The 26899-nt window shown below is 43.2% G+C and overlaps 1 protein-coding gene across 1 annotated transcript in view; it reads right to left on the bottom strand.

Annotated features, from left to right (window-relative positions):
* Positions 1–23609, bottom strand: part of LOC121317654 (kinesin-like protein KIF26B) — a 164925-nt gene extending 141316 nt beyond the window's left edge. Inside the window, exons 1-2 of the mRNA XM_041253820.1 lie at positions 23487–23609; positions 19495–19887 (exon numbers count right to left, since the gene is read on the bottom strand). Coding sequence (XP_041109754.1) covers positions 19495–19887; positions 23487–23549 — 456 coding nt within the window. The 5' untranslated portion in view covers positions 23550–23609. The remainder of the gene's footprint in view (positions 1–19494; positions 19888–23486) is intronic.
* Between the last annotated feature and the right edge of the window lie 3290 nt (positions 23610–26899).

The raw sequence follows: 26899 nt of genomic DNA, 5'->3' as shown, positions 1-26899 counted from the left end.
AATGAAGGCTATTATAAAGAGACATACCTTGAGCAGGTACTGCACACATGTTCCTCATTGTCTTAAGTGCCAATGGTCATCACAAAAGGTTCAGAAAGCTTCAAAACCAAGTAAAGAGGAGGTTTTCAAATGCATTTTTATAAGGTGAGAGTGTATTTCTTGTGCACTCTTTGCTTTACCAGCGCCAAAAACTTGAATTACAAGTGTAGTTGCTGATAGGCTCCAATGGGGATGTGACTTTATTTTTAACTGAGTCGTATGTATTTCCTTGTCCAACAATTTGCCACAAGCCATTGCTTACATTCTAGATTCTTCACATACATTCCGAAATACTGACATCATGAACCCTTAGAACTGAATTGGTTTTAAATTACTTTTACAGGGCAACACTTTTATCCACCATATGAATCCTTCTTTGTTACTTTATACTAAAAAAGAGTGAATTCAATTATGAAATGAAATTACAACTAATAGCCATCAAGGGCCAGTGTTGTCTACATTGGCATCTACTGTAAAGAACCAATGGGAAGCACATGAGTGTTTTTAAAGACCTCACAGCTTATAGGAACTAGGGCACTAGGATGTCTGCTTACAATACTTAACCTTGTAAGCTTTAAGTAATCGCTGAATATAATCCTGTGCCAATCAGACACTGCCTGCAGTTTGAAGTGCGGTTCTCTGCTGCAGGGGAGCCATTTCTTTCTTGAGCTGTAAACTGGACATAACATCAGGTACTGTACACTCAACATAATATTATCACAACACTGGGGATCAGATAGCACTGAATTCAAAGAAATTCTTCTTGACTCTTCCTGGCAACCTGGGGTCCGTTTCATGAAGGTCCTTGATTGTGATGTGATTGTGTTTCATGAAGGTCCTTGATTGCGATCCAGTTGTGTTTCATGAAGGTCCTTGATTGTGATGTGGTTGTGTTTCATGAAGGTCCTTGATTGCGATGCGGTTGTGTTTCATGAAGGTCCTTGATTGTGATGTGGTTGTGTTTCATGAAGGTCCTTGATTGTGCTGTGGTTGTGTTTCATGAAGGTCCTTGATTGTGATGTGGTTGTGTTTCATGAAGGTCCTTGATTGTGATGTGGTTGTGTTTCATGATGGTCCTTGATTGTGATGTGGTTGTTTCATGAAGGTCCTTGATTGCAATGTGGTTGTGTTTCATGAAAGTTTGCGATTGCGATGTGGTTGTGTTTCATGAAGGTCCTTGATTGCAATGTGGTTGTGTTTAATGAAGGTCCTTGATTGTGATGTGGTTGTGTTTCATGAAGTTCCTTGATTGCGATGTGGTTGTGTTTCATGAAGGTTTGCGATTGGAATGTGTTTGTGTTTCATGAAGGTCCTTGATTGTAATGCGGTTGTGTTTCATGAAGGTCCTTGATTGCGATGTGGTTGTGTTTCATGAAGGTCCTTGATTGCGATGTGGTTGTGTTTCATGAAGGTCCTTGATTGCAATGCAATTGTGTTTTATGAAGGTCCTTGACTGTGATGAGGTTGTGTTTCAGGAAGGTCCTTGATTGCGATGTGGTTGTGTTTCATGAAGGTCCTTGATTGAGATGTGGTTGTGTTTCATGAAGGTCCTTGATTGCAATGTGGTTGTGTTTCATGAAGGACCTTGATTGTGATGTGGTTGTGTTTCATGAAGGTTTGCGATTGCAATGTGGTTGTGTTTCATGAAGGTCCTTGATTGTAATGCGGTTGTGTTTCATGAAGGTCCTTGATTGTGATGTGGTTGTGTTTCATGAAGGTTTGCGATTGCAATGTGGTTGTGTTTCAGGAAGGTCCTTGATTGCGATGTGGTTGTTTTTCATGAAGGTCCTTGATTGTGATGCGATTGTGTTTTATGAAGGTCCTTGACTGTGATGAGGTTGTGTTTCATGAAGGTCCTTGACTGTGATGAGGTTGTGTTTAATGAAGGTCCTTGATTGCGATGTGGTTGTGTTTCATGAAGGTCCTTGATTGTGATGTGGTTGTGTTTCATGAAGGTCCTTGATTGCGATGTGGTTGTGTTTCAGGAAGGTCCTTGATTGCGATGTGGTTGTGTTTCATGAAGGTCCTTGATTGTGATGTGGTTGTGTTTCATGAAGGTCCTTGATTGCAATGTGGTTGTGTTTCATGAAGGTCCTTGATTGCGATGTGGTTGTGTTTCATGAAGGTCCTTGATTGCGATGTGGTTGTGTTTCATGAAGGTCCTTGATTGTGATGTGGTTGTGTTTCATGAAGGTCCTTGATTGCGATGTGGTTGTGTTTCATGAAGGTCCTTGATTGTGATGAGGTTGTGTTTCAGGAAGGTCCTTGATTGCGATGTGGTTGTGTTTCAGGAAGGTCCTTGATTGCGATGTGGTTGTGTTTCAGGAAGGTCCTTGATTGTGATGAGGTTGTGTTTCAGGAAGGTCCTTGATTGCGATGCGGTTGTGTTTCAGGAAGGTCCTTGATTGTGATGCGGTTGTGTTTCATGAAGGTCCTTGATTGCAATGTGGTTGTGTTTAATGAAGGTCCTTGATTGTGATGTGGTTGTGTTTCATGAAGTTCCTTGATTGCGATGTGGTTGTGTTTCATGAAGGTCCTTGATTGGAATGTGGTTGTGTTTCATGAAGGTCCTTGATTGTGATGTGGTTGTGTTTCATGAAGGTCCTTGATTGCGATGTGGTTGTGTTTCATGAAGGTCCTTGATTGCGATGTGGTTGTGTTTCATGAAGGTCCTTGATTGTGATGTGGTTGTGTTTCATGAAGGTCCTTGATTGTGATGTGGTTGTGTTTCATGAAGGTCCTTGATTGCGATGTGGTTGTGTTTCATGAAGGTCCTTGATTGAGATGTGGTTGTGTTTCATGAAGGTCCTTGATTGCAATGTGGTTGTGTTTCATGAAGGACCTTGATTGTGATGTGGTTGTGTTTCATGAAGGTTTGCGATTGCAATGTGGTTGTGTTTCATGAAGGTCCTTGATTGTAATGCGGTTGTGTTTCATGAAGGTCCTTGATTGTGATGTGGTTGTGTTTCATGAAGGTCCTTGATTGCAATGTGGTTGTGTTTCAGGAAGGTCCTTGATTGCGATGTGGTTGTTTTTCATGAAGGTCCTTGATTGTGATGCGATTGTGTTTTATGAAGGTCCTTGACTGTGATGAGGTTGTGTTTCATGAAGGTCCTTGACTGTGATGAGGTTGTGTTTAATGAAGGTCCTTGATTGCGATGTGGTTGTGTTTCATGAAGGTTTGCGATTACAATGTGGTTGTGTTTCATGAAGGCCTTGATTGCGATGTGGTTGTGTTTCAGGAAGGTCCTTGATTGCGATGTGGTTGTGTTTCATGAAGGTCCTTGATTGTGATGTGGTTGTGTTTCATGAAGGTCCTTGATTGCAATGTGGTTGTGTTTCATGAAGGTCCTTGATTGCGATGTGGTTGTGTTTCAGGAAGGTCCTTGATTGCGATGTGGTTGTGTTTCAGGAAGGTCCTTGATTGCGATGTGGTTGTGTTTCATGAAGGTCCTTGATTGCGATGTGGTTGTGTTTCATGAAGGTTTGCGATTGCAATGTGGTTGTGTTTCATGAAGGTCCTTGATTGCGATGTGGTTGTGTTTCATGAAGGTCCTTGATTGCGATGTGGTTGTGTTTCAGGAAGGTCCTTGATTGCGATGTGGTTGTGTTTCATGAAGGTCCTTGATTGCGATGTGGTTGTGTTTCAGGAAGGTCCTTGATTGCGATGTGGTTGTGTTTCAGGAAGGTCCTTGATTGTGATGAGGTTGTGTTTCAGGAAGGTCCTTGATTGCGATGTGGTTGTGTTTCAGGAAGGTCCTTGATTGTGATGAGGTTGTGTTTCAGGAAGGTCCTTGATTGCGATGTGGTTGTGTTTCGTGAAGGTCCTTGATTGCGATGTGGTTGTGTTTCAGGAAGGTGCACGATTGCAATGTGGTTGCGTTTCATAAAGCACTTTGCAAGTGCTGTCGCTTGCAATCACTGCTTAGCTCTGCACTCAAAAATCAGTAAGTCGATAATCCACTTTAAAGCCCAGTGATGAATTAGGCAATTACACAATGGCAGGGTGCAAAGGAAAACACATTTTGTTCAAATAAGAAATTGATAAATGATAGAAATGGTTGGCCAACACAAATCTGTTCTATTTGGCAAGTTGTCTGAAAGTTTAACTAAAAAGACAAGAAAATAAAGTGGCAGATAATTATGGGGTGCAGTAAATGCATTAAGGGTGGAGCATAGAACAATAGCTGCAATAAGAAAAAATGGATAGATCTAGTAAGTAGAAAAAAATGAAAAGAAGGGAAAAGGGAAATGTGAAAGACCTGAAATGAGGAGGAAATATTGTCTAAATATAATTAGATAGTCGCTGTTTTTGGTATTGAGAGCAAAACGTTTCCAATACGGAACGCTTTTACAGTTAATGGCACAGATAAAGTTTCTTACCAAAAATATCAAATAAGTAGCCTTTATTAAAAAAAAACAAAAAACAAATAACTAAATTATTGTCAGCGGTGTACCGCAGAAAACAGACTGAAAACCGGAAACATTTTTATTTATTTTAAGAAAAAGCACACAAAATGTGTAGGTGCAAAGCACGCAATGAAATCAGTATGAGAAAAACATTACTCACTAAATAAAAAATAATTGTGGAGAACGTTCATTAAGTGTGCAGTGCTTCCTCCTTTGAATTAAATATTGCAGTTTTCAAATTCCGTTTTCTCCTGCTTTGGTAAAGAAATCACCAATGTTTTTATGTAACAAGTCCTAATCACTAAGCATACCGTAAGCACGTAGCCCACTTTTTATTTGTTTTCTTGTTTTTTTTTTCATTTAGTAGTGTGGCGTGTGGGTGGTGATGTCAGGTTCAGGAAGCAGTAGTCAAAACAAGGTACGGCGGGGTAAAACTGAAACGCAGCAGCGCTCGGTATATTTATTAAATAATAAAACAAAATAAAGATTTATACAAAACACTAAAACAAAAGGGCACGAGGGCCAAACAAACAAACAATAACAAAACAGCTGTGAACGAAACAAACAAGTTTCGTGCTGGGTTTTAAGCACATATAGCAATTATTTAATCTAGTGTAATCCTCTTTCACAGACTTACATCTCTCCTCTGACACCCTACCCTACTGCGTCATTTTGTAGTCTGTGGCTGGAGCCTTAATTACCTAATTTGATACAATAATTACCTTAAGGCTCCAGCCACATTCCCACGAGGGTACTAGGGAGGGATTTTAACCCCATCCACAAATTTGCACAGTTTGATAAGAAATGGGCTTCGAAAAGCACTCTGCAGTGCAGGATGCGTCCTATAGCCTGGACGTCGCTGGTTCGAGTCTGGGCTATTCCACAGCTGACCGTGGATGGGAGTTGCCTGGAGGCGACGTTTCTAGGTCGGCCAGGGTGTCCTCGGCTCACCGTGCACCAGCGACCCCTGTAGTCTGGCTGGGCGCCTGCGGGCTTGCCTGTTAGCTGCCCGGGAGCTGCGATGTCCTCCAACGCTGTAGCTCCTGGATGGCTGCAAGGTGAGTCTGCTGTGTGTAAAGAAGCGGTCGGCTGACGGCACACGCTTCGGAGGACAGCGCGTGTTCGTCTTTGCCGCTCCCGAGTCAGCGCAGGCATGGTAGCGGTGAGCTGAGCCTAAATAATAATTGGCCATTTCAAATTGGGAAAAAAAAAATAAATAAAAAAATTGGCAAAGACTAAATTTATTTTAAAAAAAAAGAAAAAAAGAAATGGGCTTCACATTTTATTATGTGTTTAATTTACCGTGTCGATGTCATTATTATTGTCCACCTCGTGTGTTACAGTAATAGGCTGTCAAGCTATTCCACACAATCAAATAATAATAATAATAATAATAATAATAATAATAACACAGTTCTGCCATCACCAGCACAACAAACTGAACAGCTGCAAAGATGATGTTTCAAACTGTTGTCATGGCAACACGGTCTTCAAATACAGTCGATTTATCTTAGGCACGCCCTGCCCAACAGAAAACAGAAATGAGTTCTGTGATAAGCTTCATATTTACTGTGGGCACTGAAATGGCCCTTTTCGGTAGAATGAGAATATTAAAAACAAGCTGAAGGATGGAGCTCTGATTTGACACTCCAGATGTATTGTCTATAGGGGCAAACAACATTTCAAACATGGCTCAGTGATGATGTTTACCCAAAGGATCACACAAAACAGCTTTAATCTACTGGGAGGGCAACCGTCATGATGCTGTTTCATTCTGAAGTAGTGAAATAGTGATGATAAATAAACGGGTAAATAATCAATATTAAGCCCATTTAGCCGTTATTATCAGTGATGCCCAAGTGGAGTGTCCGGACTGTCTCGTTACAGACTGGATTTGCTGAGTCACAGCTGATCTCAGTACCACGAAGCAAATTACCAGGATTAGCGCAGTAACACGCAACTCAATTTCCTGCAGTCGCTACTTCAATCTTATTTTGAAAAGCCATGACTAATCACTGATTACTACTACCAAACTACTTCCCAAGCTGCTATCCACAGGGCATCAAACCTCTTACACAACACAGAATGAAATGTGTACTGCACAGACTCAACACCAATATATATATATATATATATATATATATATATATATATATATATATACTGCACAGCCTCAACACCATGCTCTCTGCTCTCCAATAAAACAAATTCACACAACACAGAATGAAATATATACTGCACAGCCTCAACACCATGCTCTCTGCTCTCCAATAAAACAAATTCACAAAACACAGAATGAAATATATACTACACAGCCTCAACACCATGCTCTCTGCTCTCCAATAAAACAAATTCACAAAACACAGAATGAAATATATACTGCACAGCCTCAACACCATGCTCTCTGCTCTCCAATAAAACAAATTCACACAACACAGAATGAAATATATACTGCACAGCCTCAACACCATGCTCTCTGCTCTCCAATAAAACAAATTCACACAAAACAGAATGAAATATATACTGCACAGCTCAACACCGTGCTCTCTGCTCTCCAATAAAACAAATTCACACAAAACAGAATGAAATATATACTGCACAGCCTCAACACCATGCTCTCTGCTCTCCAATAAAACAAATTCACACAACACAGAATGAAATATATACTGCACAGCCTCAACACCATGCTCTCTGCTCTCCAATAAAACAAATTCACACAACACAGAATGAAATATATACTGCACAGCCTCAACACCATGCTCTCTGCTCTCCAATAAAACAAATTCACACAACACAGAATGAAATATATACTGCACAGCCTCAACACCATGCTCTCTGCTCTCCAATAAAACAAATTCACACAACACAGAATGAAATATATACTGCACAGCCTCAACACCATGCTCTCTGCTCTCCAATAAAAAAAATTCACAAAACACAGAATGAAATATATACTACACAGCCTCAACACCATGCTCTCTGCTCTCCAATAAAACAAATTCACAAAACACAGAATGAAATATATACTGCACAGCCAACACCGTGCTCTCTGCTCTCCAATAAAACAAATTCACACAACACAGAATGAAATATATACTGCACAGCCTCAACACCATGCTCTCTGCTCTCCAATAAAACAAATTCACACAAAACAGAATGAAATATACACTGCACAGCCTCAACACCATGCTTTCTGCTCTCCAATAAAACCAATTCACACAACACAGAATGAAATATATACTGCACAGCCTCAACACCATGCTCTCTGCTCTCCAATAAAACAAATTCACACAACACAGAATGAAATATATACTGCACAGCCTCAACACCATGCTCTCTGCTCTCCAATAAAACAAATTCACACAACACAGAATGAAATATATACTGCACAGCCTCAACACCATGCTCTCTGCTCTCCAATAAAACAAATTCACACAACACAGAATGAAATATATACTGCACAGCCTCAACACCATACAACATAAAGTGAAACATCTCTAGATGCCTGTTCCTAAGTGCTGTCCCTTGCCAGTCTCTAGATGTCTGTTCCTAAGTGCTGTCTCTTGCCAGTCTCTAGATGTCTGTTCCTAAGTGCTGTCTCTTGCCAGTCTCTAGATGCCTGTTCCTAAGTGCTGTCCCTTGCCAGTCTCTAGATGTCTGTTCCTAAGTGCTGTCTCTTGCCACTGTCTCTAGATGCCTGATCCTAAATGCTGTCTCTTGCCAGTCTCTAGATGCCTGTTCCTAAGTGCTATCTCTTGCCACAGTCTCTAGATGCCTGTTCCTAAGTGCTGTCTCTTGCCAGTCTCTAGATGCCTGTTCCTAAGTGCTGTCCCTTGCCAGTCTCTAGATGCCTGTTCCTAAGTGCTGTCTCTTGCCAGTCTCTAGATGCCTGTTCCTAAATGCTGTCTCTTGCCACAGTCTCTACATGCCTGGGTTGACTCGTTTATTCCGTTGTTCTTGACAACTCTGCAATCTAGATTTTTCTCTTTCCATCTCTAGCACTAATTAACAGTAGTTAAAAAAGAAACAACCACTGAATCCAGGTTCAATAAATGCCACCCCTGAATAGACATCTATGGCAATCCACACAGTGACCCCTTGTGGGATCTAAATGTAAAATACAATCAGCATTATAGTGTATCAACTTTTTGTTGTTATGCTGATGTATTGAATATATGCAGCACTGTTGAGTAATAGATGGATGCTTTCAGAAACTAGAATAATACAGTAAAACAAAGCGTTATTTGGAAAACTCTACAATGGTCTTCAACAATGGTCCTTTTACCCGAAACATCAGCAACTAAAACAAAAAAAAAACTATTCAATAATGTACTTATTGTTATTAGATATTAAGAGATAGAATATGACCCGAGCAGACGTCAATACCTCAGCACTGAAACATGAAGCAGAAAGGACCACAGGTCATGTCTTTCACACTGTCCCAACACACATCAAACTGAGAATAAGGCGATGTCAATGTTATAAACAGCACCCCTCTCTCCTTCATCTCTCCTTCCCTCCCTCTCTCCCTCCTCCCCTTCCAACTGCTCCTTCCCCTCCCTCCCTCTCTCCAACTGCTCCTTCCCGTCCCTCCCTCCTCCCCTTCCAACTGCTCCTTCCCCTCCCTCCCTCTCTCCAACTGCTCCTTCCCCTCCCTCCCTCTCTCCCTCCTCCCCTTCCAACTGCCCCTTCCCTTCCCTCCCTCTCTCCCTCCTCCCCTTCCAACTGCTCCTTCAACTGCCTCCCTCTCTCCCCCCTCCTTCCAACTGCTCATTCCCCTCCCTCCCTCTCTCCAACTGCTCCTTCCCCTGCTCCTTCCCCCTGCCTCTCTCCCTCCCCTTCCAACTGCTCCTTCCCCTCCCTCCCTCTCTCCAACTGCTCCTTCCCCTCCCTCCCTCTCTCCCTCCTCCCCTTCCAACTGCTCCTTCCCCTCCCTCCCTCTCTCCAACTGCTCCTTCCCCTCCCTCCCTCTCTCCAACTGCTCCTTCCCCTCCCTCCCTCTCTCCAACTGCTCCTTCCCCTCCCTCCCTCTCTCCAACTGCTCCTTCCCCTCCCTCCCTCTCTCCCTCCTCCCCTTCCAACTGCTCCTTCCCCTCCCTTCCTCTCTCCAACTGCTCCTTCCCCTCCCTCCCTCTCTCCCCCCTCCTTCCAACTGCTCCTTCCCCTCCCTCCCTCTCTCCAACTGCTCCTTCCCCTCCTTCCCTCTCTCCCTCCTCCCCTTCCAACTGCTCCTTCCCCTCCCTCCCTCTCTCCAACTGCTCCTTCCCCTCCCTCCCTCTCTCCCTCCTCCCCTTCCAACTGCTCCTTCCCCTCCCTCCCTCTCTCCCCCTCTCCTTCCAACTGCTCCTTCCCCTCCCTCCCTCTCTCCAACTGCTCCTTCCCCTCCCTCCCTCTCTCCCCCCTCCTTCCAACTGCTCCTTCCCCTCCCTTTCTCCCTCCCCCCCGGCACAGCTGACCTCTACCCTTTCAGCACAATACTGATTTAACTGCCCCTTTCCTTTTAGTAGCTGCTTGCAATAAAAGGTGTATGCTACCATTATGGCTGAAACTTGAGACATATTACTGGCTTTGCACCAAAGAAAAAGCCAGGGACCCTAAAATAAAGCTTTTTTTTTTAAAGAAACATCTGTTTGCCAAACACTTAGAAGAAGCATTTAGCCTTACAATGCAGTCTGAATGCATCTCCATCTGAGAACCAAGACGTGGCTGTAGATTCCATTCTGCAATTATTGTAGCACCAAATTAAAGATGGATATTTGTGGCTTAAAAATAAATAAATAAATCACATTTCCTTTATAGTGTTATTTTTTACCTTTATTCTAGTGGCATAATGCCATCTGATGCCGGAATATTGCAATCATTTAAATATCTGTTTTTATCAGGTAAGTGGATTTGTATATTCTTCAGAGGTCTGCATAGCTCCAAGCCCATGACTTGCAATTGCACACTGCAGAGGATTCTCTGCTTGTCCTGTGTGATTTTGAAGCGTTCATCAGCAGCTTTGATTTTGCACACTGCAGAGGTGCTTGTCCTGTGATTCTGAAGCACACATCAGCAGCTTTGGTTTTGCACACTGCAGAGGATTCTCTGCTTGTCCTGTGTGATTTTGAAGCGTTCATCAGCAGCTTTGGTTTTGAACACTGCAGAGGATTCTCTGCTTGTCCTGTGTGATTTTGAAGTGTTCATCAGCAGCTTTGATTTTGCACACTGCAGAGGTGCTTGTCCTGTGATTTTGAAGCACACATCAGCAGCTTTGGTTTTGCACACTGCAGAGGATTCTCTGCTTGTCCTGTATGATTTTGAAGTGTTCATCAGCAGCTTTGGTTTTGCACATTGCAGAGGATTCTCTGCTTGTCCTGTGTGATTTTGAAGTGTTCATCAGCAGCTTTGATTTTGCACACTGCAGAGGTGCTTGTCCTGTGATTTTGAAGCACACATCAGCAGCTTTGGTTTTGCACACTGCAGAGGATTATCTGCTTGTCCTGTGTGATTTTGAAGCGTTCATCAGCAGCTTTGGTTTTGCACACTGCAGAGGTGCTTGTCCTGTGATTTTGAAGCACACATCAGCAGCTTTGGTTTTGCACACTGCAGAGGATTATCTGCTTGTCCTGTGTGATTTTGAAGCGTTCATCAGCAGCTTTGGTTTTGCACACCGCAGAGGATTCTCTGCTTGTCCTGTGATTTTGAAGCATTCATCAGCAGCTTTGGTTTTGCACACTGCAGAGGATTCTCTGCTTGTCCTGTGTGATTTTGAAGCGTTCATCAGCAGCTTTGATTTTGCACACTGCTTGTCCTTGTCCTGTGATTTTGAAGCACACATCAGCAGCTTTGGTTTTGCACACTGCAGAGGATTATCTGCTTGTCCTGTGTGATTTTGAAGCGTTCATCAGCAGCTTTGATTTTGCACACTGCAGAGGTGCTTGTCCTGTGATTTTGAAGCACACATCAGCAGCTTTGGTTTTGCACACTGCAGAGGATTATCTGCTTGTCCTGTGTGATTTTGAAGCGTTCATCAGCAGCTTTGGTTTTGCACACTGCAGAGGATTCTCTGCTTGTCCTGTGATTTTGAAGCGTTCATCAGCAGCTTTGGTTTTGCACACTGCAGAGGATTCTCTGCTTGTCCTGTGTGATTTTGAAGCGTTCATCAGCAGCTTTGGTTTTGCACACCGCAGAGGATTCTCTGCTTGTCCTGTGTGATTTTGAAGCGTTCATCAGCAGCTTTGGTTTTGCACACTGCAGAGGATTCTCTGCTTGTCCTGTGTGATTTTGAAGCGTTCATCAGCAGCTTTGGTTTTGCACACTGCAGAGGATTCTCTGCTTGTCCTGTGTGATTTTGAAGCGTTCATCAGCAGCTTTGGTTTTGCACACTGCAGAGGATTCTCTGCTTGTCCTGTGTGATTTTGAAGCGTTCATCAGCAGCTTTGGTTTTGCACACTGCAGAGGTGCTTGTCCTGTGATTTTGAAGCGTTCATCAGCAGCTTTGGTTTTGCACACTGCAGATTCTCTGCTTGTCCTGTGATTTTGAAGATTCATCAGCAGCTTTGGTTTTGCACACTGCAGAGGTGCTTGTCCTGTGATTTTGAAGCGTTCATCAGCAGCTTTGGTTTTGCACACTGCAGAGGATTCTCTGCTTGTCCAGAGGATTCTCTGCTTGTCCTATGATTTTGAAGCGTGCATCAGCAGCTTTGGTTTTGCACACCGCAGAGGATTCTCTGCTTGTCCTGTGTGATTTTGAAGCGTGCATCAGCAGCTTTGGTTTTGCACACTGCAGAGGATTCTCTGCTTGTCCTGTATGATTTTGAAGTGTTCATCAGCAGCTTTGGTTTTGCACACCGCAGAGGATTCTCTGCTTGTCCTGTGTGATTTTGAAGCGTTCATCAGCAGCTTTGGTTTTGCACACCGCAGAGGATTCTCTGCTTGTCCTGTGTGATTTTGAAGCGTTCATCAGAGGCTTTGGTTTTGCACTCTGCAGAGCAGTCTCTGCTTGTCCTGTATGACTGAGGCTCCATTAAAATGATAAATAAGCAGTAAGAGTGACTGTGGAGGCACTGGGGGTCTGAGCAGCTGAACAATCAGGACCTTCAGCTTTCAATGACATCAAGCTTTCAGTGCATTCACCCCAGACATGTGAAGCAATATGACAGGACAATGCTGCTGTATCCCATGCAATATAACAGGACAGTGCTGCTGTATCCTATTCAGTTTAACAGGGCAATGCTGCTGTATCCCGTGCAATATAACAGGACAATGCTGCTGTATCCCATGCAATATAACAGGACAGTGATGCTGTATCCCATGCAATATAACAGTACAGTGATGCTGTATCCTATTCAGTATAAAAAGGCAATGCTGCTGTATCCCATGCAATATAACAGGACAGTGCTGCTGTATCCCATGCAATATAACAGTACAGTGATGCTGTATCCTATTCAGTATAACAGGGCAATGCTGCTGTATCCCATGCAATATAACAGCGCTGTTAACACAGTGCAATACCAGCTTCAGCACTGTTAACACAAAGCACACCAGCTTCAGCAAAGTTAACACAAAGCACACCAGCTTCAGCACTGTTAACAAAGAGCACACCAGCTTCACCCGACAAAGGGTACGTTATATTGTCATCGTCGCACTGCATATTGTTTCTCTTGACATAGGGTACGTTACTATTGTCCTATTCGTATAACAGGAGAGCACACCAGCTTCAGCACTGTTAACACAGAGCACACCAGCTTCAGCACTGTTAACACAGAGCACACCAGCTTCAACACTGTTAACACAGAGCACACCAGCTTCAGCACTGTTAACACAGAGCACACCAGCTTCAACACTGTTAACACAGAGCACACCAGCTTCACTGTTAACACAGAGCACACCAGCTTCAGCACTGTTAACACAGAGCACACCAGCTTCAGCACTGTTAACACAGAGCACACCAGCTTCAGCACTGTTAACACAGAGCACACCAGCTTCACTGTTAACACAGAGCACACCAGCTTCAGCACTGTTAACACAGAGCACACCAGCTTCAGCACTGTTAACACAGAGCACACCAGCTTCAGCACTGTTAACACAGAGCACACCAGCTTCACTGTTAACACAGAGCACACCAGCTTCAACACTGTTAACACAGAGCACACCAGCTTCAGCACTGTTAACACAGAGCACACCAGCTTCAGCACTGTTAACACAGAGCACACCAGCTTCAACACTGTTAACACAGAGCACACCAGCTTCAGCACTGTTAACACAGAGCACACCAGCTTCAGCACTGTTAACACAGAGCACACCAGCTTCACTGTTAACACAGAGCACACCAGCTTCAACACTGTTAACACAGAGCACACCAGCTTCAGCACTGTTAACACAGAGCACACCAGCTTCAGCACTGTTAACACAGAGCACACCAGCTTCAACACTGTTAACACAGAGCACACCAGCTTCAGCACTGTTAACACAGAGCACACCAGCTTCAACACTGTTAACACAGAGCACACCAGCTTCAACACTGTTAACACAGAGCACACCAGCTTCAGCACTGTTAACACAGAGCACACCAGCTTCAACACTGTTAACACAGAGCACACCAGCTTCAGCACTGTTAACACAGAGCACACCAGCTTCAGCACTGTTAACACAGAGCACACCAGCTTCAACACTGTTAACACAGAGCACACCAGCTTCAACACTGTTAACACAGAGCACACCAGCTTCAGCACTGTTAACACAGAGCACACCAGCTTCAGCACTGTTAACACAGAGCACACCAGCTTCAGCACTGTTAACACAGAGCACACCAGCTTCAGCACTGTTAACACAGAGCACACCAGCTTCAGCACTGTTAACACAGAGCACACCAGCTTCACTGTTAACACAGAGCACACCAGCTTCAGCACTGTTAACACAGAGCACACCAGCTTCAGCACTGTTAACACAGAGCACACCAGCTTCACTGTTAACACAGAGCACACCAGCTTCAACACTGTTAACACAGAGCACACCAGCTTCACTGTTAACACAGAGCACACCAGCTTCACTGTTAACACAGAGCACACCAGCTTCAGCACTGTTAACACAGAGCACACCAGCTTCAGCACTGTTAACACAGAGCACACCAGCTTCAGCACTGTTAACACAGAGCACACCAGCTTCAACACTGTTAACACAGAGCACACCAGCTTCAACACTGTTAACACAGAGCACACCAGCTTCAACACTGTTAACACAGAGCACACCAGCTTCACTGTTAACACAGAGCACACCAGCTTCAGCACTGTTAACACAGAGCACACCAGCTTCACTGTTAACACAGAGCACACCAGCTTCAACACTGTTAACACAGAGCACACCAGCTTCAACACTGTTAACACAGAGCACACCAGCTTCAGCACTGTTAACACAGAGCACACCAGCTTCAACACTGTTAACACAGAGCACACCAGCTTCAACACTGTTAACACAGAGCACACCAGCTTCAACACTGTTAACACAGAGCACACCAGCTTCAACACTATTAACACAGAGCACACCAGCTTCAACACTGTTAACACAGAGCACACCAGCTTCAGCACTGTTAACACAGAGCACACCAGCTTCAACACTGTTAACACAGAGCACACCAGCTTCAACACTGTTAACACAGAGCACACCAGCTTCAACACTGTTAACACAGAGCACACCAGCTTCACTATTAACACAGAGCACACCAGCTTCAACACTGTTAACACAGAGCACACCAGCTTCAACACTGTTAACACAGAGCACACCAGCTTCAGCACTGTTAACACAGAGCACACCAGCTTCAGCGCTGTTAACACAGAGCACACCAGCTTCAGCACTGTTAACACAGAGCACACCAGCTTCAGCACTGTTAACACAGAGCACACCAGCTTCAGCACTGTTAACACAGAGCACACCAGCTTCACTGTTAACACAGAGCACACCAGCTTCAACACTGTTAACACAGAGCACACCAGCTTCACTGTTAACACAGAGCACACCAGCTTCAACACTGTTAACACAGAGCACACCAGCTTCAACACTGTTAACACAGAGCACACCAGCTTCAGCACTGTTAACACAGAGCACACCAGCTTCAGCACTGTTAACACAGAGCACACCAGCTTCAACACTGTTAACACAGAGCACACCAGCTTCAACACTGTTAACACAGAGCACACCAGCTTCACTGTTAACACAGAGCACACCAGCTTCAGCACTGTTAACACAGAGCACACCAGCTTCAGCACTGTTAACACAGAGCACACCAGCTTCAACACTGTTAACACAGAGCACACCAGCTTCAGCACTGTTAACACAGAGCACACCAGCTTCAACACTGTTAACACAGAGCACACCAGCTTCAGCACTGTTAACACAGAGCACACCAGCTTCAGCACTGTTAACACAGAGCACACCAGCTTCAGCACTGTTAACACAGAGCACACCAGCTTCAGCACTGTTAACACAGAGCACACCAGCTTCAACACTGTTAACACAGAGCACACCAGCTTCAGCACTGTTAACACAGAGCACACCAGCTTCAACACTGTTAACACAGAGCACACCAGCTTCACTGTTAACACAGAGCACACCAGCTTCAACACTGTTAACACAGAGCACACCAGCTTCAACACTGTTAACACAGAGCACACCAGCTTCAGCACTGTTAACACAGAGCACACCAGCTTCACTATTAACACAGAGCACACCAGCTTCAGCGCTGTTAACACAGAGCACACCAGCTGTTAACACAGAGCACACCAGCTTCAACACTGTTAACACAGAGCACACCAGCTTCAGCACTGTTAACACAGAGCACACCAGCTTCAGCACTGTTAACACAGAGCACACCAGCTTCAACACTGTTAACACAGAGCACACCAGCTTCAACACTGTTAACACAGAGCACACCAGCTTCAACACTGTTAACACAGAGCACACCAGCTTCAACACTGTTAACACAGAGCACACCAGCTTCAACACTGTTAACACAGAGCACACCAGCTTCAGCACTGTTAACACAGAGCACACCAGCTTCAACACTGTTAACACAGAGCACACCAGCTTCACTGTTAACACAGAGCACACCAGCTTCAACACTGTTAACACAGAGCACACCAGCTTCAGCACTGTTAACACAGAGCACACCAGCTTCAACACTGTTAACACAGAGCACACCAGCTTCAGCACTGTTAACACAGAGCACACCAGCTTCAGCACTGTTAACACAGAGCACACCAGCTTCAGCACTGTTAACACAGAGCACACCAGCTTCAACACTGTTAACACAGAGCACACCAGCTTCAGCACTGTTAACACAGAGCACACCAGCTTCAGCACTGTTAACACAGAGCACACCAGCTTCAACACTGTTAACACAGAGCACACCAGCTTCAGCACTGTTAACACAGAGCACACCAGCTTCAACACTGTTAACACAGAGCACACCAGCTTCAGCACTGTTAACACAGAGCACACCAGCTTCAGCACTGTTAACACAGAGCACACCAGCTTCAACACTGTTAACACAGAGCACACCAGCTTCAACACTGTTAACACAGAGCACACCAGCTTCAGCACTGTTAACACAGAGCACACCAGCTTCAACACTGTTAACACAGAGCACACCAGCTTCAACACTGTTAACACAGAGCACACCAGCTTCAGCACTGTTAACACAGAGCACACCAGCTTCAACACTGTTAACACAGAGCACACCAGCTTCAGCACTGTTAACACAGAGCACACCAGCTTCAGCACTGTTAACACAGAGCACACCAGCTTCAGCGCTGTTAACACAGAGCACACCAGCTTCACTGTTAACACAGAGCACACCAGCTTCAGCACTGTTAACACAAAGCACACCAGCTTCACTGTTAACACAGAGCACACCAGCTTCAGCACTGTTAACACAGAGCACACCAGCTTCAACACTGTTAACACAGAGCACACCAGCTTCAACACTGTTAACACAGAGCACACCAGCTTCAACACTGTTAACACAGAGCACACCAGCTTCACTGTTAACACAGAGCACACCAGCTTCAGCACTGTTAACACAGAGCACACCAGCTTCAGCACTGTTAACACAGAGCACACCAGCTTCAGCACTGTTAACACAGAGCACACCAGCTTCAGCACTGTTAACACAGAGCACACCAGCTTCAGCACTGTTAACACAGAGCACACCAGCTTCAGCACTGTTAACACAGAGCACACCAGCTTCAGCACTGTTAACACAGAGCACACCAGCTTCACTGTTAACACAGAGCACACCAGCTTCAGCACTGTTAACACAGAGCACACCAGCTTCAGCACTGTTAACACAGAGCACACCAGCTTCAGCACTGTTAACACAGAGCACACCAGCTTCAGCACTGTTAACACAGAGCACACCAGCTTCAGCACTGTTAACACAGAGCACACCAGCTTCAGCACTGTTAACACAGAGCACACCAGCTTCACTGTTAACACTTGCCTTCTGTGTCACTGACTACACCTGTAGCCATAATGATCAACAACCTAACAACGTATTACAGAAGCATGGCAAGTCCTGGTAATGAGGCCAGTCACAGTTACAAAACCAGTCCTTTACTTCCCACTGCTATTGGCAGTGTAAATATTTACAACATAACTTAATGTATCTTAAAAAACTAGCCCTAGGATCTCAGTACACCATAAGCACCCACTGGAAACAGAGGTTTTTAAACCCCCACGTGGGTATTTAATAGGAGTCATCCTATTTACAGCTGGGGACATTGTGAACTGAAAGAATTCCATCTATATATTATATACACACACACACAGATTCACTGATACATTGTATTAGGTGTCTCTCCAAGTAGAACTACACTGCAGACTATGCTTAGCTCCTGACACTGAGCTCACTGAGAACAGCACCTTCAGTTATATGGCTAATGCATGAATTATATCAATCAATAAAACGTAAGGATAGAGCTGGATTGGAAACACAGTTTTCAAGAAAACACACTAAATGTCATAGTGCCCCTAGTGTTGGGCTGGGTTTGCATGAGGAGTTTAGTACCCTGACGACTGAGCCTTTTTTTCTAAAGAATTTCTTGTTATGCTTTATTTAGTATTGCTCAACTCATAATACCCTTAATCCTGCATGGTCTGAAAAACGACTGCGTGAAGCAAAAAAAAACCTGAACTAAGTGATAACCCTTTATTCGCTGAAATGATAAGCGCTGGAATTATAATCACACAAATCCATCACTGGCCATGTTCGCTATTGACGGATAGGACATAACCGCATTATACCGGTTTACGTTTGCATGGAGCTCGACTCCAGTTAAAGATGTTAAGGTTCACACCTCTAACCTGAAAGATGATTACACATAAAAAAAAAAAAAATTTAAAAAATACACTCCGAGCTCCGGAATTTGAGTCGGATTCTGTGTCTCGCTGTTTTCAAATACTTCGAAAATGCTTCCAACAGCGCTTGGATGCGCTTTGATCTGGCTTTGCAAATATTAGGGTCTGATAGCAAGAATTGCTTTGCACCGCAACACAAACACAAACTGGAATTCAGCGCGTACGATTGTTGTGGTCGGCTGTTTCCATGCTAATATGTACGGCTGTCATGTAAAAACAGGATCGTATTTGTATTTAAACACTTGCGTACTGTATATCCGTCAGTGCCATTGAAAATGTCATTTTGCTCCTTAATTCAATTAGGAAAGGTAAAGAATACAATTCTAAACTGCCATAGAGCATCACAACGAGAAACACGATCCGTCTGAGGTATCACTTCTGCACCCATTGGTATGCATGCATGGTATGCACTCGATTTCTGTAATAATGAAATAACATGAGGAATGACACGCGATAATACTGCACATTATTATTATTATTATTATTATTATTATTATTATTATTATTATTATTATTATTATTATTATTATTATTATTATTATAATAAATCATTACTTATTAGATATTATAATAATAGTTGGGGAGAAAGTGTGTTTGTTTGTTTCTTAGTTTTTCATAGATGTTTTTTTTTTTATTATTATTATTTCCTACCTTGCTAGAGAAGGGTCCTGGGATCAGTAATTTGAGCGCCTGTCCTTTTAACTCCACCAGCCTTGCATTACAGTTCTCGCACCAGATCCCTCGGTCTGATCCAGGGGAGCTACCGCTGCCAGAGCCGGGCGATCCAGTCCCAAACCCGGGTGACCCACCCAAAGATCCAGGGGAGCCTGTTCCAATTCCCGGGGAAGTGGGGCCGGGGGAGCCGGTAAATGATCCCGGGGAAGAAGTGCCAGACCCTGGGGACGGGGTTCCAGACGAGCCCGGGACTGAGCCAGCTCCTTCGGGGGCTGGACGGTTCCCGGTTCGGGATTCTTCGTAAGCTTTCCTATACCAGGTCTCCGGAGAGAAGGAGGCTGACTTGGCCGGAGATAAAGCCTCTGTCATCTATTGAGAATACAGTGTAATTAAAATCCCCAAAATCTAATTTAAACATTTTAACAAGATATCGGCATAGACTGTATAGTCTACATTATGTTACACCTTATGAGGATACAACAAGACTCAATGTAGACATGCATCCCATGAAACTGAAGTTGTCGATAGATATCCCGGGTCCCTATATAGATGTTCAATACAGTCATATCCACTATTCTTTCAGGGCAGGTAAAAGCAGTCGTTTATCAATAACAAAAACGATCAAGCCAGAGCTATATCATCTACACATGTTCAATATAGTTCTTATTAAAGCCCACTGAATAAAGGACACACTGTTAAAGATACAGATGATGCATGATCAAATGCTGCCTAGATAGAACATGCAAGTGAATTAGTTTCATGTAATAAAACCACGCAGGTACATGGTCCTATCTCTAACTGAAACCTGGTGAAATCCCGATGAAAAATAGTAAATGCAACCCAGTAAGTAGCAATAGCATGTTAACATGAACAAGCATTCTGTACGGGTCCTGCATATACACTGTGAACAAGCATTCTGTACGGGTCCTGCATATACCCTGTGAACAAGCATTCTGTACGGGTCCTGCATATACACTGTGAACAAGCATTCTGTACGGGTCCTGCATATACACTGTGAACAAGCATTCTGTACGGGTCCTGCATATACACTGTGAACAAGCATTCTGTACGAGTCCTGCATATACACTGTGAACAAGCATTCTGTGCGGGTCCTGCATATACACTGTGAACAAGCATTCTGTACGGGTCCTGCATATACACTGTGAACAAGCATTCTGTACGGGTCTGCATATACACTGTGAACAAGCATTCTGTACGGGTCCTGCATATACACTGTGAACAAGCATTCTGTACGGGTCCTGTACATACACTGTGAACAAGCATTCTGTACGGGTCCTGCATATACACTGTGAACAAGCATTCTGTACGGGTCCTGCATATACACTGTGAACAAGCATTCTGTACGGGTCCTGCATATACACTGTGAACAAGCATTCTGTACGGGTCCTGCATATACACTGTGAACAAGCATTCTGTACGGGTCCTGCATATACACTGTGAACAAGCATTCTGTACGGGTCCTGCATATACACTGTGAACAAGCATTCTGTACGGGTCTGCATATACACTGTGAACAAGCATTCTGTACGGGTCCAGCATATACACTGTGAACAAGCATTCTGTACGGGTCCTGCATATACACTGTGAACAAGCATTCTGTACGGGTCCTGCATATACACTGTGAACAAGCATTCTGTACGGGTCCTGCATATACACTGTGAACAAGCATTCTGTACGGGGGTGAACAAGCATTCTGCATATACACTGTGAACAAGCATTCTGTACGGGTCCTGCATATACACTGTGAACAAGCATTCTGTACGGGTCCTGCATATACACTGTGAACAAGCATTCTGTACGGGTCCTGCATATACACTGTGAACAAGCATTCTGTACGGGTCCTGCATATACACTGTGAACAAGCATTCTGTACGGGTCCTGCATATACACTGTGAACAAGCATTCTGTACGGGTCCTGCATATACACTGTGAACAAGCATTCTGTACGGGTCCTGCATATACACTGTGAACAAGCATTCTGTACGGGTCCTGCATATACACTGTGAACAAGCATTCTGTACGGGTCCTGCATATACACTGTGAACAAGCATTCTGTACGGGTCCTGCATATACACTGTGAACAAGCATTCTGTACGGGTCCTGCATATACACTGTGAACAAGCATTCTGTACGGGTCCTGCATATACACTGTGAACAAGCATTCTGTACGGGTCCTGCATATACACTGTGAACAAGCATTCTGTACGGGTCCTGCATATACACTGTGAACAAGCATTCTGTACGGGTCCTGCATATACACTGTGAACAAGCATTCTGTACGGGTCTGCATATACACTGTGAACAAGCATTCTGTACGGGTCCTGCATATACACTGTGAACAAGCATTCTGTACGGGTCCTGCATATACACTGTGAACAAGCATTCTGTACGGGTCCTGCATATACACTGTGAACAAGCATTCTGTACGGGTCCTGCATATACACTGTGAACAAGCATTCTGTACGGGTCCTGCATATACACTGTGAACAAGCATTCTACGGGTACGGGTCTGCATATACACTGTGAACAAGCATTCTGTACGGGTCCTGCATATACACTGTGAACAAGCATTCTGTACGGGTCCTGCATATACACTGTGAACAAGCATTCTGTACGGGTCCTGCATATACACTGTGAACAAGCATTCTGTACGGGTCCTGCATATACACTGTGAACAAGCATTCTGTACGGGTCCTGCATATACACTGTGAACAAGCATTCTGTACGGGTCCTGCATATACACTGTGAACAAGCATTCTGTACGGGTCCTGCATATACACTGTGAACAAGCATTCTGTACGGGTCCTGCATATACACTGTGAACAAGCATTCTGTACGGGTCCTGCATATACACTGTGAACAAGCATTCTGTACGGGTCCTGCATATACACTGTGAACAAGCATTCTGTACGGGTCCTGCATATACACTGTGAACAAGCATTCTGTACGGGTCCTGCATATACACTGTGAACAAGCATTCTGTACGGGTCCTGCATATACACTGTGAACAAGCATTCTGTACGGGTCCTGCATATACACTGTGAACAAGCATTCTGTACGGGTCCTGCATATACACTGTGAACAAGCATTCTGTACGGGTCCTGCATATACACTGTGAACAAGCATTCTGTACGGGTCCTGCATATACACTGTGAACAAGCATTCTGTACGGGTCCTGCATATACACTGTGAACAAGCATTCTGTACGGGTCCTGCATATACACTGTGAACAAGCATTCTGTACGGGTCCTGCATATACACTGTGAACAAGCATTCTGTACGGGTCCTGCATATACACTGTGAACAAGCATTCTGTACGGGTCCTGCATATACACTGTGAACAAGCATTCTGTACGGGTCCTGCATATACACTGTGAACAAGCATTCTGTACGGGTCCTGCATATACACTGTGAACAAGCATTCTGTACGGGTCCTGCATATACACTGTGAACAAGCATTCTGTACGGGTCCTGCATATACACTGTGAACAAGCATTCTGTACGGGTCCTGCATATACACTGTGAACAAGCATTCTGTACGGGTCCTGCATATACACTGTGAACAAGCATTCTGTACGGGTCCTGCATATACACTGTGAACAAGCATTCTGTACGGGTCTGCTGTACGGGTCCTATACACTGTGAACAAGCATTCTGTACGGGTCTGCATATACACTGTGAACAAGCATTCTGTACGGGTCCTGCATATACACTGTGAACAAGCATTCTGTACGGGTCCTGCATATACACTGTGAACAAGCATTCTGTACGGGTCCTGCATATACACTGTGAACAAGCATTCTGTACGGGTCCTGCATATACACTGTGAACAAGCATTCTGTACGGGTCCTGCATATACACTGTGAACAAGCATTCTGTACGGGTCTGCATATACACTGTGAACAAGCATTCTGTACGGGTCTGCATATACACTGTACAAAACATACCCCATATTTTCGGTTTCTGGCTGACACAGCAGCCCTGTCCTTATTTCCAGACACAGAAGTCATGTTGAAGGTTACCGAATAATCTTTCCTTACTGCATCTAGTAAAATAGACTCGAAGTCAACCTCGAATCCGGTCAAATATATATATTAGTATTATCTATATATATATATATATATATATATATATATATATAGTCATCCGACACAGGAAGTCTGTTTGAAGGTTAAATAATATATATATAGATATATTATATATATATCCACGAAGGCGCTCCATAATCACATCGCGAGGCGCTCCAAATAATCACAATAGCTGCATCCGATCAGCAAGGCATCAATTCAGAAAGAAATGAAAGAAAATCCACATCCAGCAGCAAGTGTTACATTAAAGAATTTGAAATCCCCATAGTAAATAAATTCCTCAGTGCTCTGCTTTCGCTGGCTTTAAAATCTCGATCGGTTGCATTGTTTAAAAAGATCACATCACAAAAAAGAAGAAAAAAAAAGATTCCAGAACAAATGTAATTCCCAGTTGAGTGTCGGAGAGAGGTGAGAAGACTGGAGAGAGAGGGAGAGAGACACCGGCAGTGCAAACTCTTCCAGCTCACTCATGCGCTCGAACCACTGCTCTCAGAACTTGTTACTTTCTGGAGGCTTTGCAAGATTCGCATGAAACCCCGAAACACAAGAATCGGCTTGTGGGTGGACCCTAGCGCTCCTTCACAGCCAATACAACGGAGGTAGAAGGCTGTGACGATATCGGGAAGGATAAGCACAGTAATGCCGAGCGGCTGGCTCTTCATGCAGCGCTGTATCTACCAGACTGCTTGTAAGTCCGTGTATGTATTCGTGAAGTGTGTGTCATTTTATATATATATATATATATATATATATATATATATATAAAGAACAACTCCTCATCAATGGGGATGGGAAACCCCTATTTTGACAAGCTGCTCATCCCATGACATTCCACTCTCTGTCCCATGACCATATGAAGTCATTAAATCATGTGTTTAATATTTACATAATAAACACTCTGGTCTAATTCAATATCCAAAAAGAATGGTAAGTTCTAACGAATCTCCAAAAACACGCACTAACACATTCTTGTAGAAACATTACCATTCTGCTGGGTACATTTTACATCCGAGTACAATACAGTGCAGTCAACGTAATATAAAAATGTTCCTATAAAAGAAAAAATGAATTTTCGTGAACATCTTAGAATCGGAGATATGAAAAACACCCAAAGGAAACGCATACATCCTGCGGGCCTGGGTGTACCTTGGCGTTAGTAGGTTTAAAACTAGCTAAGCAGGTTTAAATATTTAAACATGACAATGTAAAAGGTAATGTAAAATGTTTCTACTACATTAACACATCCTCCAAACTGTGTTTCTGTACTTCTCTTGTGTACACACCTCACTCAGAACCGTGTACGTTGCGCTCTTCTGCAGTTTCACAGCGCCCTCTGCTGGCTACGATTGAGTAATGCAACTGAAAATAGTCTTTTTTAGGGGTTGTTGGCGCAAGCTTTCTGAATGGAGATGATGCGCGCCCTCTACCTTTATATATATATATATATATATATATATATATATATATATATATATATATATATATATATATATATATAACTATATATATATTTCATTATTTATAATCTTTCCCTTATTTTTATTTATTTCTCTCTCTCCTACCTTCAGAATATCACTTACTGATGCTACTTAAATTTTTATATCCCTTAAATGTATGTAATCTGTTTCTTTGTTGATTATATGTATTGCATTTCATGAATATATGTTCCACTATTTCTTGTTCACCACAATTACTAGACTCCACTGTAGTTCCACTGATGAGATGCTTCATCTTCACGTGTTTATTTTGTCAGTGGCTGTGTTTAGGTCCACCACTGTTTATATCAATTGAATAGACCCCAACATGTTCAACTAAAAGTTCATTCATATCTGCATTAATATGTGGTTTATAGTTTTCCTGACTGTCTATGCAGCCATCCAATCTTATAGGAGGTGGGTGGTCCAGCGTTTAAAGAAACAGGCTTATAACCAGGAAGTCCTCAGTTCAAATCCCAGCTCAGCCACTGACTCATTGTGTGACTCTGAGCAAATCACTTAACACCTTGTGCTCCGTGTGAGACAGTGTAAGTGACTCTACAGCTGATGCATAATTCACACGCCCTAGTCCTGTATCTTGTAAAGTGCTTTCTGTCCAAATCATCTACATTAAAAAAATAATTGCTTGCCAATTTATTAAAATAAATACTTCATTCATCTTTGCCCACCAATTAACAGCTTGTTTCTGTCTTTCTAAAACATTTGAAACAAAAGCTGGTCTCTGCAGGTTATATTTGAAACGGCATGCCTTGTTTCAGGCCACACAGAGTAGGGTTATTGGCTATTCATATAACCTGACCTATGATCGAGTTCTCTGAGTTACTGGATTATTACTATGAACAGGGTATTGTTTCCTCTGTTATGACCCTGCCCAATTGGGTGTTAACACTGGGACTGGCATCCAGAACAGCAGCATTGCTCTAAGCCACAGAAATGTCATTGCTGTATTGGATTGGTATAACCCCTTACTGGAAGAGAAAACACTGCAGGGGATCACTTTTCAATATAATGCACTTTGTCTAGATTAGTGGGCTTTGTTTTGTTGTAAGCTGTAATTACCTGTGCAGATAAAAGGATATGTAAACCAGGGATCAATTATTGATGCAGTAAATTGTTTCATAAATTTAAATCAATGCATCTTGGCTTTATGGTATTTTTATGGTTCATTTGCATTATTTACTAACTCAAGCATATTGGTGCATTAAAATAAACAAATCTAATGTGTTTTCACTAAAATGATTACAGTGATTGTTCTCCTTTCAATAAAAGCAACTGGGCGGACTAGAGAATGAATTTTTGTACTGGTACTGCCATTGCAATTCGGATAATGCATAATGAAACTATTTTACTACTTTAATATTAAAAACATTCAGACCTTATATTCCTGCCACAAAACAGTGTTATTCAAAACTGTCAAAATGCAACATGATGATATTTTTTCCTTGTAGCTTATACTTCAATTCCTATTATAATATCCATGCAGTGGTTTTGACAAGGTGCGTTCTCTAACGCATTGCTGGAGCAGCACGGCTTTCATCTGCACAATGAGCCTCTCATATGGTATTGCACCACCAATTATTGTTTATGTTTCATTCACATGCATTTTTTATGAAATGCTCATAGTAATTGTATCAGAGACCATATAAAAAATCTGAAATTAATTTTATATCTGTTTTTATAGTGTCTGTTTTGAGTGTAATTACTCTGCACTGCTCATGATTGCTAAAATGATTCTTACAGAAGACACACTGAGCCCTGATCCTACCCTGTTCAAAA

This window comes from Polyodon spathula, chromosome 6 (genome assembly GCF_017654505.1).
Source record: "Polyodon spathula isolate WHYD16114869_AA chromosome 6, ASM1765450v1, whole genome shotgun sequence".
In the NCBI taxonomy this organism is placed as follows: Eukaryota; Metazoa; Chordata; class Actinopteri; order Acipenseriformes; family Polyodontidae; genus Polyodon; species Polyodon spathula.
Note: the sequence above shows the minus strand (reverse complement) of the source record. Positions and strands in the feature narration are given on the sequence as shown.